Source organism: Alligator mississippiensis, chromosome 3 (genome assembly GCF_030867095.1).
Source record: "Alligator mississippiensis isolate rAllMis1 chromosome 3, rAllMis1, whole genome shotgun sequence".
In the NCBI taxonomy this organism is placed as follows: domain Eukaryota; kingdom Metazoa; phylum Chordata; order Crocodylia; family Alligatoridae; genus Alligator; species Alligator mississippiensis.
Window position 1 is genome coordinate 227,642,547 of NC_081826.1, and position 14,958 is coordinate 227,657,504.

Consider the following 14,958-nt stretch of genomic DNA (forward strand, 5'->3'; position numbering starts at 1 on the left):
TTTTTCTCTTTGTTTTAGGTATCAGTTCTTTTTGCAGGTAAAGCAAGATGTTTTGCAAGGCCGCTTGCCCTGTCCTGTCAATATTGCAGCTCAGCTTGGAGCATATGCAATACAGTGTAAGTATGCCTGGCCACCTAAGAACTCATTTCTTTTATTAAGAAATTATGATTTATTATGTGTTTACCATAAATAGAAACTTGGCCTTAATCCTTTGAATGTTAATTAAAAATAAATTTGATCAATTTGAACAGCTATATTATCAATTTTAAATGCTTTGGAACAAATTATAGATAGCCACTTACATGCAGTTTAAATTGACACAAAAAGAGAATGCAAAGTAGACACTGTGTATTATAATCTGAAATGTATAGTAAAGATGCTTGAGATGCCGAGGGACATCCACAGAGAGAACTTCTTATTAATGCTCAATGACAATATGAATAAGGGCTTTACCTACCACTCAGTTTTTCTATGGCATATTTCCTACTTCATCAAATAAATTATAAATCTGAAGAGCCATCAGCAGCCTCCACACAGCACTGTTGATCTACCAAAATATTGCAGTCCTGCAGAAATTACATTATGTTAATACTTAGATGCCTCTGCTTGAAGATGATAGAAATGGGCTGTGTTCTGACTGAAGTGGGGGATTTTAATTCTGGCAAACTTAGCTTAACAGAAACAGATGCTGTATCTGATATACTTGATGAAATAAACATAAACCACTTCACATTAAGGGCCAGTAAGGAGGAGCTGTCTACCTACCTGTAATTTTTGCTTATGTCTCAGCTAAAATGCAGAATCTGGTAGTCATGTGATATAGTTTTTAAAATATTTAGAACTATGGATCCATGTATCAGTATGTTGCAGGGCACCTCAGTGCCTGCTCCTAGAGAGGAGAAACTGCCAGGGAGAGAGCCCTGGCAGAGCCTAATGAGCACAGCTGCGGGTTGCCAGGGAGGCAGGAGCTCCGGGAGTGAGGATGCAGAAAGGAGCCTAGTAGCAAGTACCATTGTCATATGGAGCAATGTTGTTATAGCCAGGTGGCTTTGAGCTGAGTTATGGCCAGGAGGCTCTAGTTTATGTTTGTGTTCAGGCTTTGTTATTACACCGGAGGTTTGGGTGAGGCTGTAGGGGTTGGAGGCCTCATAGGGACCCCAGAGGGGTGGGGCCCCAGTGCCTGAGTGAGGGCGCAGTCTAGCGCCAAGAGGGCGCATTATTCTCATAGGGACCCCAGAGAGTGTGGGGTGCCCTAGCGCCAAGAGGGCACAGTGTCCTCATAGGGACCCCATAGGGGTGGGGTGCCCTAGCGCCAGTGAGGGCGCAGTCTAGCGCCAGGAGGGCGCATTATTCTCACAGCGCCAGTGAAGGTGCAGCTTACTCGGCAGTGCAGGCACAACTGGCAGTGAGGAGCGCAACCAGTGGGTTGCGGGTGCAACCAGTGGGTTGCGGACGGGGGACACAGACCCCGGGTTGTGTGCGGGGTACATAGACCCCAGCCCCGGAGTGGGGCGGCATTGAGAAGCCCAATGTGGGCACGGCGAGCCCCAAAGAGGGGGAGCGCCACATTGGACTATTGAGAAGCCCAAGGTGGGCACGGCGAGCCCCAAAGAGGGGGAGCGCCATATTGGACTATTGAGAAGCCCTAGTGTGGGCACGGTGAGCCCCAAAGAGGGGGAGCGCCGTATTAGGAAGCCCAGGATGGTCGCAGCAGATGCCAGCAAGGGCATCACTTGCGGGGTACATAGACCCCAGCCCCAAGGAGGGGCGATTACTGAGGATCCCGAGAGGGGCGATTACTGAGAAGCCCGGGAGGGGTGGTTACGGAGAAGCCCAGGATGGGCGCAGTAGACCCGGGTGAAGGCTAGCACTGCAGAAAACCCAGGACAGGGGCAGGGTGCTGCGGTGGACCCAAACCAAAGGGGTTGGCAGCACAGCGCCCCAGGGGAAGGGCAAGGTGCTGCGGTTGTCCCCGGCAAAAGGGGATAGTAGCGTGGTGAGCCTGTGCCAGGGAGGGTAGTAGTGCGGTGGGCCCAAAAGACCGGTGGCCAGAGAGGACGTCCCAGAGGGGACTAGCCTATAGTAGAGAAGGCCCAAAAGTGGGCTAGATTATAGAAGAAGGGCCCGGGAAGCGGGCGTGCAGACATACCAAAGTCTATTACATCTGCGAGGCTTGGGGCGTGGTATTAGGGGTGGTAGGAGCCATGTGTAGCCCATAAGGCTAGGGTGCCTGGGGAGCACCCATTACACGAGGAGACCACAGGAGTCCAGAAGGACCGCGGGGACAGAGGTCCCGAGTAGCCGTGCCCAGGGAGTCATAGGCAGCCTCCCAACCTTATATTTACCAGCAAGATGTGGCGGGTGAGAATAAGAGGGTGCCTTGGGCCGGCCTTGACACGGAGCGAGGGACCTCGAGGAGATCACGGCCCTTCTAGAGGACCCCGCTGTGACACAGTACATAGAAAACTCATTACTTACAGTTTTCACCTATGATCTGTATTAAAAGAAGATAATTTATATGATCAATAATCCAGTATGATTTAGTAGCAGCTAAAGTAGTATTACTTTCTATGTCTATTTGAGAACACCATATTTTAGAGATCAGAAACAAATGAAATAGTTCATATCATATGAAATATTCAAAGGAGATTAAGAGCAATCAGAACTTGTAGAGATGATATCTTTTATTAGACCAACAAGATTTTTTGAAAAAAAAATTCTTTAATTGCAAGCTTTTGGGCACAAACACCCTTCATCAGGCATTGGAGAAAAGATTTTAAAAGTTCTCCTGGGTAGAAATGAAAGTTCATATTTCATAAGATTTCACAGAGGAGTCAATAGATGGAAGACTCCTCTGGGCAGTCAGTTCATAGCTGGTATGAAGCCTCTCACCTCCTGTGAGGATCTGTGATGATGCAGATTACGTTGAAACAAAGGCAGGAGCAGGATCTCAGGTTTCAGGTGGTCACAGTTGCTTCCTGCTTGGGAAAATATGAAGATTTAATTTGAAAAAATCAGCTAAAATTCGATATATTCCACGTATTCAGGTTGTAGCCATATTGGTCTAGAGGAAAAGAAAAGGAGATTAAGGAATTTCATAGCATGCAACGTGCCTCTTAGAAATTTGCTTTTAGTTTTTTCCCCCTCAAATTATAAATCCACAAATTGTAACCTATTGACCTGTTCCACAAGTCAACAGTTGTTTATATGATACTAATCGCAGTTACATTACTTGTCTGGTGGCCACGCCAGACAAGAAAGCTGATATTTTTAACAGTTTCTTTGCCTCTGTTTTCCTGAACGGGGACCGGGATATCCCACCTACCAGAGGTAGGGACAATTTTGGGAATAGCTCTATCAAGCCTTCAGTCAGTGCAGCTGTAGTTAGGGATCTTCTGGAAGGGCTAGACATTTTAAAATCTGCAGGTCCAGATGCCCTCCACCCAAGGGTATTGAGGGAGTTGGCAGGGGTCATCGCGGAGCTTTGGCCCGGCTGTATGAGCATTCGTGGTCATCTGGCCAGGTGCCAGGGGATTGGAAACTGGCTAATGTGGTCCCTATTTTTAAGGAGAGGAAGGAGGACCCAAGTAATTATAGGCCTGTAAGCCTCACCTTGGTGCTTGGGAAGCTCTTGGAGAGGATCATCAAAGAGCATATCTGTGGGGGGCCTGCAGGGGAGATCATGCTCAGGGGCAATCAGCATGGCTTCACCAGAGGCAGGTCCTGCCTGGCCAACCTGATTGCCTTTTACGACCAAGTAACTAAATCCTTGGATGATGGTGTCACTGTGGACATAGTCTTTCTAGACTTTAAGAAGGCCTTTGACACTGTCTCTCACCCCATCTTTATCAATAAATTAAGTGACTGAGGCATTGATGCCTGCACAGTTGGATGGGTAAAAAATTGGCTGATGGGGCGCACCCAGAGAGTAGTGGTGGACGGGTTGTACTAAATCTGGCGAGATGTGAGCAGTGGGTTACCCCAGGGCTCAGTCCTCGGGCCCGCACTGTTTAACATCTTCATCAGCAACTTGGACGAGGGGGTGGAAAGCACGCTGTCCAAGTTTGCTGATGACACTAAGATATGGGGCGAGGTGGACACACTTGAAGGGAGAGAGAGGCTGCAACTAGATTTAGACAGACTACAAAAGTGGGCAGACGAGAATAGGATGGGGTTCAACGTAGACAAATGCAGGGTGCTGCACCTTGGGAGAAGGCTGGGGAGTTCCCTTCTTGAAAGCACAGAGGCGGAAAGGGATCTTGGAGTCATTGACTCCAAGATGAACATGAGCCGCCAATGCCAGACCACAGCCAGCAAGGCCAGCCATACCTTGTCATGCATCCAAAGGTGCATCTCAAGCCAGTCCAGGGAGATGATACTCCCCCTCTATGCAACTTTGGTCAGGCCGCAGTTGGAGTACTGCATCCAGTACTGGGCACCGCACTTCAAAAGGGATGTGGCCAGCCTGGAGAGGGTTCAGAGGAGGGCCACCCGCTTGGTGAGAGGGCAGCAGGACAGGTCCTATGAGGAGAGACTGAAGGACCTGAACCTGTTCAGCCTCAGCAAGAGGAGAATGAGGGGGGACCTGGTGCCTGCCTACAAGCTCATCAGGGGGGATCAACAGCAAATAGGCAGAGCTCTTTTCTCCCCAGCACCACCTGGGGTGACGAGGAACAATGGTCATAAGCTGATGGAGAATAGGTTTAGGTTAGAAGGCAATATTTTACAGTTAGGGTGGCCAAAATCTGGAACCAACTTCCCAGAGAAGTGGTCTTCGCCCCTACCTTGGGCAAATTCAAGAGGAGGTTGGATGATCACCTGTCTGGGTTCTTGTGAACCCAGCATTCATTCCTGCCTGTGGCAGGGGGTCAGGCTAGACGATCTGTTCAGGTCCCTCCTGAGTCTAGCTACTATGATACTACTATGATGATACCATGATGATTAGATGCTTTCTTTTAAGTGCCATTGAGAAATAGCTAGGAATAGCTGTCCATGAGAGCTTAGGGCATGGAAACCAGGAGATACAAAGGGCTAAGTTTAGTACAAGCAGGCATAACGTCCATTGACTTCATAAAGAGATTTACCCTCTCACATTAAGACTGAATTTGGCTGAAATAGATAAATATTTTACCCAGTTGAAAATATTTACCCAGAAGCACAATCACAGAAATCTCATCAATAAGCTTAACTGAGGCACCTACACTATTCTTTAGTCTGCTTTGCTTTTATTAAAGGCTTGTTTAAGCCCAAAGTTGCTGTTCTTGTTATTGATTTGATTTCAGGCAGGGAGTTCACTTTATCTGAGGGAGGGAATCTCCTGTGTCTCTACCAAGTTGTTTTGGTGAAATTAAAATGTGTATAAATGAAATATGAGTAGATATGGGGCATTTTTTCATTTAATTCTAAGTAAAGAGATTTGGGAGTGATTATGGCTTCCGTAGGTGTTTGATGGGGAGTTACAATGTACCAGGGCTTCCAAAGAGCCCTTGCCATTTTAAAGTACCAGGTGTACAGCCTTTACTCACTTTGAGTAGCATCTACCCACACAAATCATCCCATTAACTTTATTGGGATTTTTCATATAAATGCTACTTAATGTACATAAGAATGGCAGAGCTGGGTTCTGATTAAGGTACCTATTATTAGGGACCTACTGAAATTGTGATTTTTGTGAAATTCAGCATTGCTCATGAAATCCACAGGGGGAAAAAGAAATAAAACTTACAGAAAGTAAAATGGTGGCTCCCCAGAGGAGCCAGCAGTCTTCAGGATGCTGCTGCAGCCTGTCAGGGTGGGGAATGGGGGCATATGACAGCCAGCCCTCGCAGCCGATCAGCAGTGAGGAGTGGGGTCATCAGGGCCCTTTGGCCAATCAGAGGTGTGGCTGGGAGGGGCATTGCACTCTGCCTGTGAAATGACTGCTGAGCCCTGCATTCTGTCTGCAAACTGGTGGGGGGGCAGCTACCCTAAATTTGGTAGGTCCCTACCTATTATATAGCTGTATGCAAACATAAAAAATATGCTTGAATATTTTGTCTGAGGCATTGTAATGTTGGTTTTCAGTATATGGATGAACTTAAATCTTCTAAAAATTGAACTCAGCACACCAACTCATTTTATGTTTGGCACTAACTAGCATATGGCAAAAAGTTTTGATTACTACGGACTTAAGAGGTGATAACTTCATATTGAATTTTCTAGCTCCTGAACTTTACGTTCTGTGTGGCAGGGCACTGTATGTGCCTGCCACTTTAAGGGCCTGGAGCTGGCAGCCACCAGGTGCCTGACGAGGGCAGCCATTTTGGAGGCAAGGGCTTCCTATATAAACAGGGTAGTTTGGCTGCTGGAGGGTGGGCAGCAGCATCGCCTGGCTAGAGGGCTGCTGAGAACAATCTGGAGGTAAGGGAGGAGCTGTAGGGGATGGTAAGGAGGCTCCTGGTCCTGGGCATGACCTAAAACTGCACCCTGCCGGGAGTGGGTGGTCTGGTGGGGCTCTCAGTGGTGCAGGAGCCCCCAGGAAATGCCAGGCCAGTTACCACCCCGGTGGAAGGCGGGTCGGGGCACCTTGCCCCCACCACCGGGTGGGTAACCCTGTGTTTGTTTGAGGGGCCCAGAGGGTGGACCCTGGGAGAAAGTGAAGGGCTTGAGACCCAACCCAGATGAGAGAGTACCCTCAACTGGCCCATGCTGGGGCCAGGGCCAGGAGGGTCAAAAGGGCCAGAGGCCCACTGCGAGGGACGCCCAAGAGCCAGGGGCCTGGAGTCCCGACTGGCCTGGAGGTGGGCCAGGGCTGGTAGCCAAAGGTCCCGGGGGGACCACACCCAAGAGGGGAAAATGGCTTCGGGGGGCTAGGTAGCCCGGATGAAGGCAGAGAGGCCGCCTGATTGGAGGGATCATAGAGCGGTCCTGTTTAGATGATTCTGGGGCCTAGCATGGGGCCGGTGAGGATATGAACAGCAAGATGCCATCTGCGAGGCTTGGGCTGCAGTACTGGGAAGGATAGGAGCCGCAGAGAGCGCCCCCTGGCATCGGGGCACTAAAATGGGCAGCCTCCCGCTTGAGTGACGTCTGTAAATGAATCAATTAACACCAAGGCGTGGCGGGCGAGATAGGCGGGCGGTTGCCCCAAGAACAGGTGGGCAGGCCATGGAGATCGGCCCCGAGGAGGCCCTCCTGTCACATTCTTATTAAAAAAATGTGTTGCTAAAGAAATTGCTCTTTTAAGATTGTGTGGAACGGGCTAGACAGTTCTGTTCATAAATTCAGTGTATAAGATTGTTTTGACTTTTACCCCCTTAGTAAAGAAAAAAAAACGTCTTTCCGTTTGCTGCTACATAATGAATTTACCAGGTTACTTAGGAAAAGGTGTCCTGGCACATGTTGGTTGATTAGATAACACATCTTTGGGGTAACCTAAAAATGAAATGTTCTTACACTTGTGACATTTTTTGTTCATGTCTCTCCTAGCTGAACTGGGAGACTATGACCCATACAAACACACCACAGGTTATGTGTCAGAATACCGGTTTGTTCCAGACCAGAAGGAAGAACTGGAAGAAGCTATAGAACGGATTCACAAAACTCTAATGTAAGAATACTATTCTGTTAAGAACTTTGCATGGGAAATCTTGTGCTGGGAATACAAGAAAAGAGGGAGCTAACATAGTTTTTGATATTTATAGTGCCAGAATAAAGGTTGGTAGAATTTAGTATTTAGTACACAACATCTTGCTATGCCTATCAGAAATCTAATGGGTCTAATAGAGATTGAATGTATATTCAGAGTTGGTATAGATTTCATAGATTTCTAGGGTCGGAAGGGACCGGGTAGATCATCAGGTCTGATCCCCTGCTCTAGGGAGGAAAGAGTGCTGGGGTTAAGTAACCCCACCCAGATGTGTCTGTCTAATCTCTTCTTGAACACCTCCAAGGTAGGGGAAAGCACCACTTCCCTTGGAAGCCCATTCCGTATTTTGGCAACATTTACCATAAAGAATTTCTTCCTTATGTCCAGTCTAAATTTATTCTCTTTCAGTTTGTGGCCATTATTTCTGGTAACCCCAAGGGGTGCCCTGGTATATTCAAAACTAATTCAAAATTCAGATACAAGGTTGTGTTTGGCAATTCTAGTATGATACATAGGTTGCTCTTAGCTAGCAGTTTCTGAAAATATAATTAAATTACCTCATTATCTTGTCTGGTTTAGGGCATAGGTTTCGGATTTAGGGAATTTGTATCTCATTCCTAGCTCTGTCCCAGACTTCCTTTGTATTCTCTGGCTAGTCTCTTAGTACTTCTTCGCCTTAGTTCCCAGCTGTAAAATGGGATAACAACACTTCTTTGCATGTTGGTCTATGCAGATTCTAAATTCTTGGGGACAAAGCTGCTGCTTAATATATGAATCTACAACACCCAGTACACTAGAGTCTCTGTTTCCTTGCCAGATCATTATCTGGTGTAATTAAGACTTGTAGCAACCTGCATTGAACTTGGAGCACAAGTTGCAAAAGGTACCAGGAATGGAGTCTGTATATACATAGATTGAAAGGTAGCTGCACTATCAGCATCTCTTTAAATAGTTCTCTTAATAAAGCAGCATCTTAGTTTTATCATCTTTTCCCATTATTAATCAGGATATGATGCATGAAACCGAGCTGGAGTGATCATAGCAAGAAAGAGAGTGCAAGTATTAGAAAAAAATAATAAAAAAGGGGGATACTTAGGAACAGGACAAGTAGGCAGCATTGAGGTACTCACACTACCAGGAATGCAGTAATCCAGATGAGTAATCCCTTGTACAAATGTGAAAGCAGTGGAAACTGTGGACATCAAGTGGCCTCGGGTGTACACTGAACCTGACTGTAGCTAATGACATCGTCATTGTAAAACAAGAAGAGTTAATCTAGGACTGTGATATGCGGCTCTGACACTCCTACTAAGGTGTCAGCAATAGAATATTAAACTGGTTGCAGATTAGTCAATAGAGATGAGGTTCCATACGCTGCACATCTGTTTATTTCAAATAGACTCTGAGAAATGGAAAAATATTTATTTATTACATTTATATACTGTGTCTTAGACAAATAGACCCACAGATAGGAGATAACTACAAAATAGGAAAACTACTGGAAATGCCCAGAGCACAGGATGTGGAGGGGGCCTAGCGATCTATAGGGATAGCCAAATCTCTTCTTAATATTTGTGCATGGCTATTGGGAGCCTATGAATCCTTGAGACAATTAATATAGTGCAGAATGGTCAGATATCTAAGAATACACATTTGAAATAGAAAAGCAAATCATAAGCGAGGCACTGATACAAAAGTACTACAGTTCTGTGGAGCAGCTTTCTGCTACAGAGGCCTAAAAGATGAACCAGCATCTGTAGTGATGCAAAGCCAAGAATCCTTGCAATTTACTAGTGGAGCTTTGGCAGACATATGAATAGGTTTGTTCATGTGGCAAAGTTGTTATTAGTTGTGCCCTTTGAAGTGGAGTTAGTTCCATCAGTTCATCTTTGGACCTCCATAATATATCCACCACAGTGACTGTCTAGTAGGACCAGGGGCTCATGGGTAAGAGAACCGAGACTGTTCCATGATATGTTGTCTCTTGCAGCCCAGTGGAGTACAAAACAAAGTACACAAGCAGTGAAGAGAGTGCCAAGCTAAGCAGGCAGCCTGCTGAGACCAGGGAACCATAGATCTAAGGTAGTTGCAGGTCTAGCTTCCATTAAACTAGCAATACAAAGCAACAGCAAAAGGCAACAGTCCAAGCTGCAGATGGGACGTAAGTCATATGAGCTACCTACAGATCAAGCACAGTGTTGAGACTGAAAATAGCTGTGGAGCAGGGGAACATAGCCAGCATGCTGATGTAAATAGTGCCAACCCATGATCAGCAAGATTTAGAAAATGTCTCAAATCCCTTGGCCTGACACAGGAAAGTCAGAAGAAACAAGGTGCATGAGCAGTACAGAGGACCAACAGGATGCCATCCAACAGAATGGCTACATCGATAGGGTGGGAAAAGTCCTTGCCAACAACCATAACACAAACCAAATATATTGGTTTGAAGACTTGTGAAGGGCTTGTGAGACCTATCAGGCTACAGTGACCTGGTGGTAAAAGCCATGTCCTTATTGTTGGTCATGTACTAGTAACTCCTGACTCCAGCAAGTCAGCACACGCTTGTAGGAGGTACAACATCAACAAAAATGTAGAGGAAAACATCAGCAGCCTGAACATGGAAGTTAGAAGTAGGAGTCCAACTTGTGTTTGGGAGGAGTCAGAGGAATTACCAAGAAATTAGCTTGTCTGCAAGTGGCTTGAATAGCAAGTGTAGTTGCTGCACCTTTGTAAATAGTTCTCTTTATATATAAAGCCAGTTATATTTTATAAGAATAGGGTCGTCTCATGGTATAACTGAACATGCAACACACAACAATTCTGACCTACGTGAGATCTGACCATCACTTGTGACCTCTACCCACCTCTGTAATATAAAGAAACAATAATTCAGGGCCATATTCTGTTCTGCTTATTCCTATATAGTAGTAGCTTATTACATGTTAAATGTCATTAGTTTTAATATGATTAAATACTGAGTTAAGGTACTATTATATGCAGCTGAGGTAGAAACTTACTGTTATGCCAAGATTATGGGAGATCAGTGACAGAACCAGAAAGAGAACACTGGGGTCCTGCCTCCCAGGCCCCTGCTTCAAATGACATGTTTTTGTTTCGCAGAGCTGTCTCAGGGGTGAAGAAATTGGAGAGAGCTTCATAGAAATGAAGTGTTAAGTTCTGAGTAAGTTTCTGTAAACCATGAAATACCTTCCGATATGCAAGGAGTGAGAAAGAAGGGAGTAGGCAGAAGGGCAGTGACATACGAGTACAAGGAATTGAGGCAACAACATTGAACTATCTAAAAAGAAGCCCAGTTCTTTATTTTTCCCTGTGCTGCAAAGTGGACAGGTACACATACAACTAGATGAAACTGAAAGCAGCAACCAACCCTCAAATATCATCAATCTCTCTACATACACACTTACCAAAACTGAAAAATCTGTCCTCTCTAAGGACCTAAATTTCTGTCCAGAAAAATACCCTAAATAAAATACTTCAATATGAAGAACTAGAAGAATTCTTTTGACATCTACATCTCAAGGAATATTTCCACAACCAAAATGAATCTACTTCCAGCAACAACTCATCCTCTGACAACATTGAGTAAAAGATCAATCCCAAAAAACCCAAAAACTATCAGATTGGACACTTCACGGTGGACGAAACTCTAATCTTGACCGCTATGTTGACTGTTTCAGGGAAAGAATGAACAATGAAATAATCAACAACACGTGCCACCATAACAACTGTCTACCAGAGAGAAAGGCCATAGAATCTCTAAGATCTAACCACGAAATAGTAATAAAACCAGCATTTAAAGGAGGAGACAGTCATCCTAAACTGTGAAGACTGCATAAAGGAAGCCAGCAGACAACTCTCTGACACCACCTACTACAAACAACTACAAGAAGATCCTACTCCCCTTTTCACCATGAAACTCAAAAATACCATCAAATCACTTCCATCAGAACTACAAGAAAAACTACAGACCTTGATCCTCCCACTTTTTTACATGCTCCCTAAAATCCACAAACAAAGGAACCCTAGTAGACCTATCATATCCAACCATGGAACCCTAACTGAGGAAATATCAGGTTTTGTCGAATCAATCCTAAAACCGCTTGTCGCCCAAAGAGCATGTTTTGTCCAAGACACTACAAACTTTCTATGGAAACTTAAAAACATAGACCACCTTCCCAGCAACACCGTCCTAGCCACCATGGATTTTACCAGGTTATATATCAACATCCCACACCAGGATGGCATCCAAGCCTGCCTTACCTACTTACGAGAGCAAGATGACATCTCGGAGTATAGACCCAAAGATATTACTGACCTTATATACTTCATCCTCACACACAACAATTTCACTTTTAATAACTAACACTTCATTCAGATCATGGGCGCATTTATGGGCACCAAAATGGCCCCACAGTATGCCAACCTTTTTATGAGCCACCTGGAAAAAGAATTCCTCAAGAACTGCACCATCAAGCCCTTGCTGTACTTAAGATACATCAATGACATCCTCATCATTTGGACTTAAAATCTGCAATCTCTGAGTTCCACTAGAAATTCAGCAATCATCACCCCTCCATCTGACTATCTCTTGAATACTCCAGCACCAACATCTCCTTTTTAGACATGATGATCAGTATCCAGAATGGTAAAATACAGACCACATTATACAAGAAACCCGCAGATCAACGTACATATCTGCACAGAACCAGCAGTCACCCTAAACACATCAAGAAAGCTGTGATGTACAGCCAAGCCCTCATATAACGCCGAATATGCACTGAGGGGAACACCCGGGATTGCCACCTCACTAATCTTAAAAAGGCAGTCACCCAACAAGAATGCTCCTCCAGAGAGATGGATTTCACGTTTGAAAGAGCCACCCGGATACCACATGAAGAATTTCTGCAGTACAGAAGAAACCCCCCCACAAATTGCACACCGCTGGTTATGACATATCACCCCACCCTTGAACCTATACAGAAAATCCTCAAACAATTGCAACCCGTACTAGAAAGAGACCCTATTCTTAAAGAGATCTTCCCAGAACCACCCATTCTAGCCTTCAAACAAGCACTAAACCTTGCTAACCTCATCACCAGAAGCAAACTTCCTAAGGCCCAAAATACCCTGAATGGATCCAGACCATGCTATGACAAGAAATGCAAAATCTGCTAACACATCTCCATCACCCCCACAATTACTATACCCCACAACAGAATTTTGAACTTCACTTCATCAAAACTCCTGGATACAAAAAATCATGGACTAAATGTAGACATTGGACTTACGACATTTATAACCTGCCTGACATCTGGCTCCCCAGGTACCTCTCCACTGTTCAACTGCTGCATTCATCCCCCTTTTCTCTCCCCCCACCCCACAGCCTTTGTTTCACCCACTGACTTCTCAATTTACATCTCCACTGACTGCCTGTCTTGGATGCATACCAGCCCAGCCTCTGTCTTCTTTACTATTCATTCCATCCAGGAACAGCGTACACCAACTGCAGAGGCTTCCTCAGCCTGACTAAAGGTTTTTAAACCTGAAAGCTTGCTAATTTTTTCCCCTCAACTATTTAAGTTGGTTTAATAAAAGATATCAGATTCACCCAAAAAACCTTGTCTGCCTATGTCCTTAGACCAACATGGCTACAACCTACACCCTTGTTACAGTTCAACACACACTTTATGCCATAGCCCCCAGTCAAGGCCTCCAGCACAGAGTTAGGGTGAGTCCAGTCATACATTTAAAAGGTTCAGATATAGAAGGTAGACGTGTTGGGCAACAACTACATGACTCACTATACTCTGCAATTATGTAGCGTTGATATATCCTTATGGAAGAATCTGACGTTGGTGAGAGGAGAGACTCTATTGGGCTGTGTAGATATTTTTTCCTTCGAAGAAATCTGCATGATTTTGCAGAGGACAGAGCAGCTCCAGAGGCTAATAGATCAGAAGAGACCTCAAACGTCATCTAGTCTAGTTGTGGGACTCACTACTTCTATGCCATCCTAGACGGATACTTATCCAACTTCTTCTTGAGCACCTCCACTGAAGGACTTTCCTAGTCAGTTCAAGCCATTGTCCTACTGTCCTTATAGTTGGGAAGTTTTTCCTGACACTGAATATAGATATGCCTTGCTGTAGTTTAAACCCATTGCTCTACCAAAAAAAAAATAAAAAAAATAAAAAAAATTAAAACTGCTATCATGTCCCTCATTAATCTCCTTTTCTTTAAGCGTATCTAATTTTCTCAGATTTTTCTTGTGTGGTTTTCAGTCCTATCCTTATCTTTGGATCCTCTTCAGTTTCTCTATATCCTTCTTAAAATGCGGTGTTCAGAACTGGGTACAATGCTGCAACTGAAACTTAACCCAAATAAACCTTTTCCTGTGTCTTGCATACAATACTTGTTTTAATGCATCCCAACATTGCATTTGTTATTTTTCTTTTTTGTGTGTCATCTTCACATTATTGACTCCTGTTGTAATCTGCCAAATCCCCAGATTCTTCTTGGGGTTACTGCTGAACCAGTCCCCCAATATTCTATAAGAAGGGTGTGAAAGGCAGCTTTGGGAATTCACTTTTTGGTTTAGGTTCTTTTTTTTTTTTGATGTGGGATTAAATGAAGAAGGAGGCAAGATGTTTTGCTATGAAGATAATAGAATTGAAGAAAAGAGTGTTACTGTTATTCATACACAAAAAATACTCCATAATGGTGGAAGAAGAGTAGAGGAAATAGCAGTTGCAGGCAAGTCAAGAGCAGAGGCTGGCAGTTATGGGGAATAGAAAAGCCAGGGAGTTGAGGGAAAAGGAGAGAATGGAATCAGCAACGTACCTAGACTCCTGGTGGCCCCGGATGAACTTTTAGTAGCTTCCCCCCTTCACCAGAGATCATGATGATAATAATTTTTAAATTACCATTTTCCGGCCCCCTTTCTGTCTGGGCCCTGGGCGGCCACCCTGTTTGCACATCCCTATGTCTGGCCTTGAATCAAATGGAACGAATCCATGAACAAGGGCTTGGCCACGTGACTTGTTTATATCAGTGTCATTAGCCTTAGTGTAGTGTTGGGTTTTTTTGTTGTTTTTTTTAAAGATGTGGATACATGACACACACAGCCCTAAATCCAGTGTATAATTACTCTGAGAAAAAGTCAGTGTGGAAACTACACTGATGTGTCATGTATGCAGCAGTATGGGAGTAGTAGCCTCCCAGCCTGCTAGGAAAAGTAAGAGTGCCTACTCTGCAAGAGTAAGAGTACCCTGCATTGTAAGAGTGCCTACTCTGAGCCCCTAATCCCAAAG

The 14,958-nt window shown here is 44.8% G+C and overlaps 1 protein-coding gene across 4 annotated transcripts in view; it reads left to right on the plus strand.

Annotated features, from left to right (window-relative positions):
• EPB41L4A (erythrocyte membrane protein band 4.1 like 4A) overlaps positions 1-14,958 on the plus strand; it is a 237,893-nt gene that overhangs the window by 123,074 nt on the left and 99,861 nt on the right. For all 4 annotated transcript variants that reach the window (XM_059724947.1, XM_059724946.1, XM_059724948.1 and 1 more), the window contains 2 exons: positions 19-116; positions 7,468-7,588. In XM_059724947.1, coding sequence (XP_059580930.1) covers positions 19-116; positions 7,468-7,588 — 219 coding nt within the window. The remainder of the gene's footprint in view (positions 1-18; positions 117-7,467; positions 7,589-14,958) is intronic.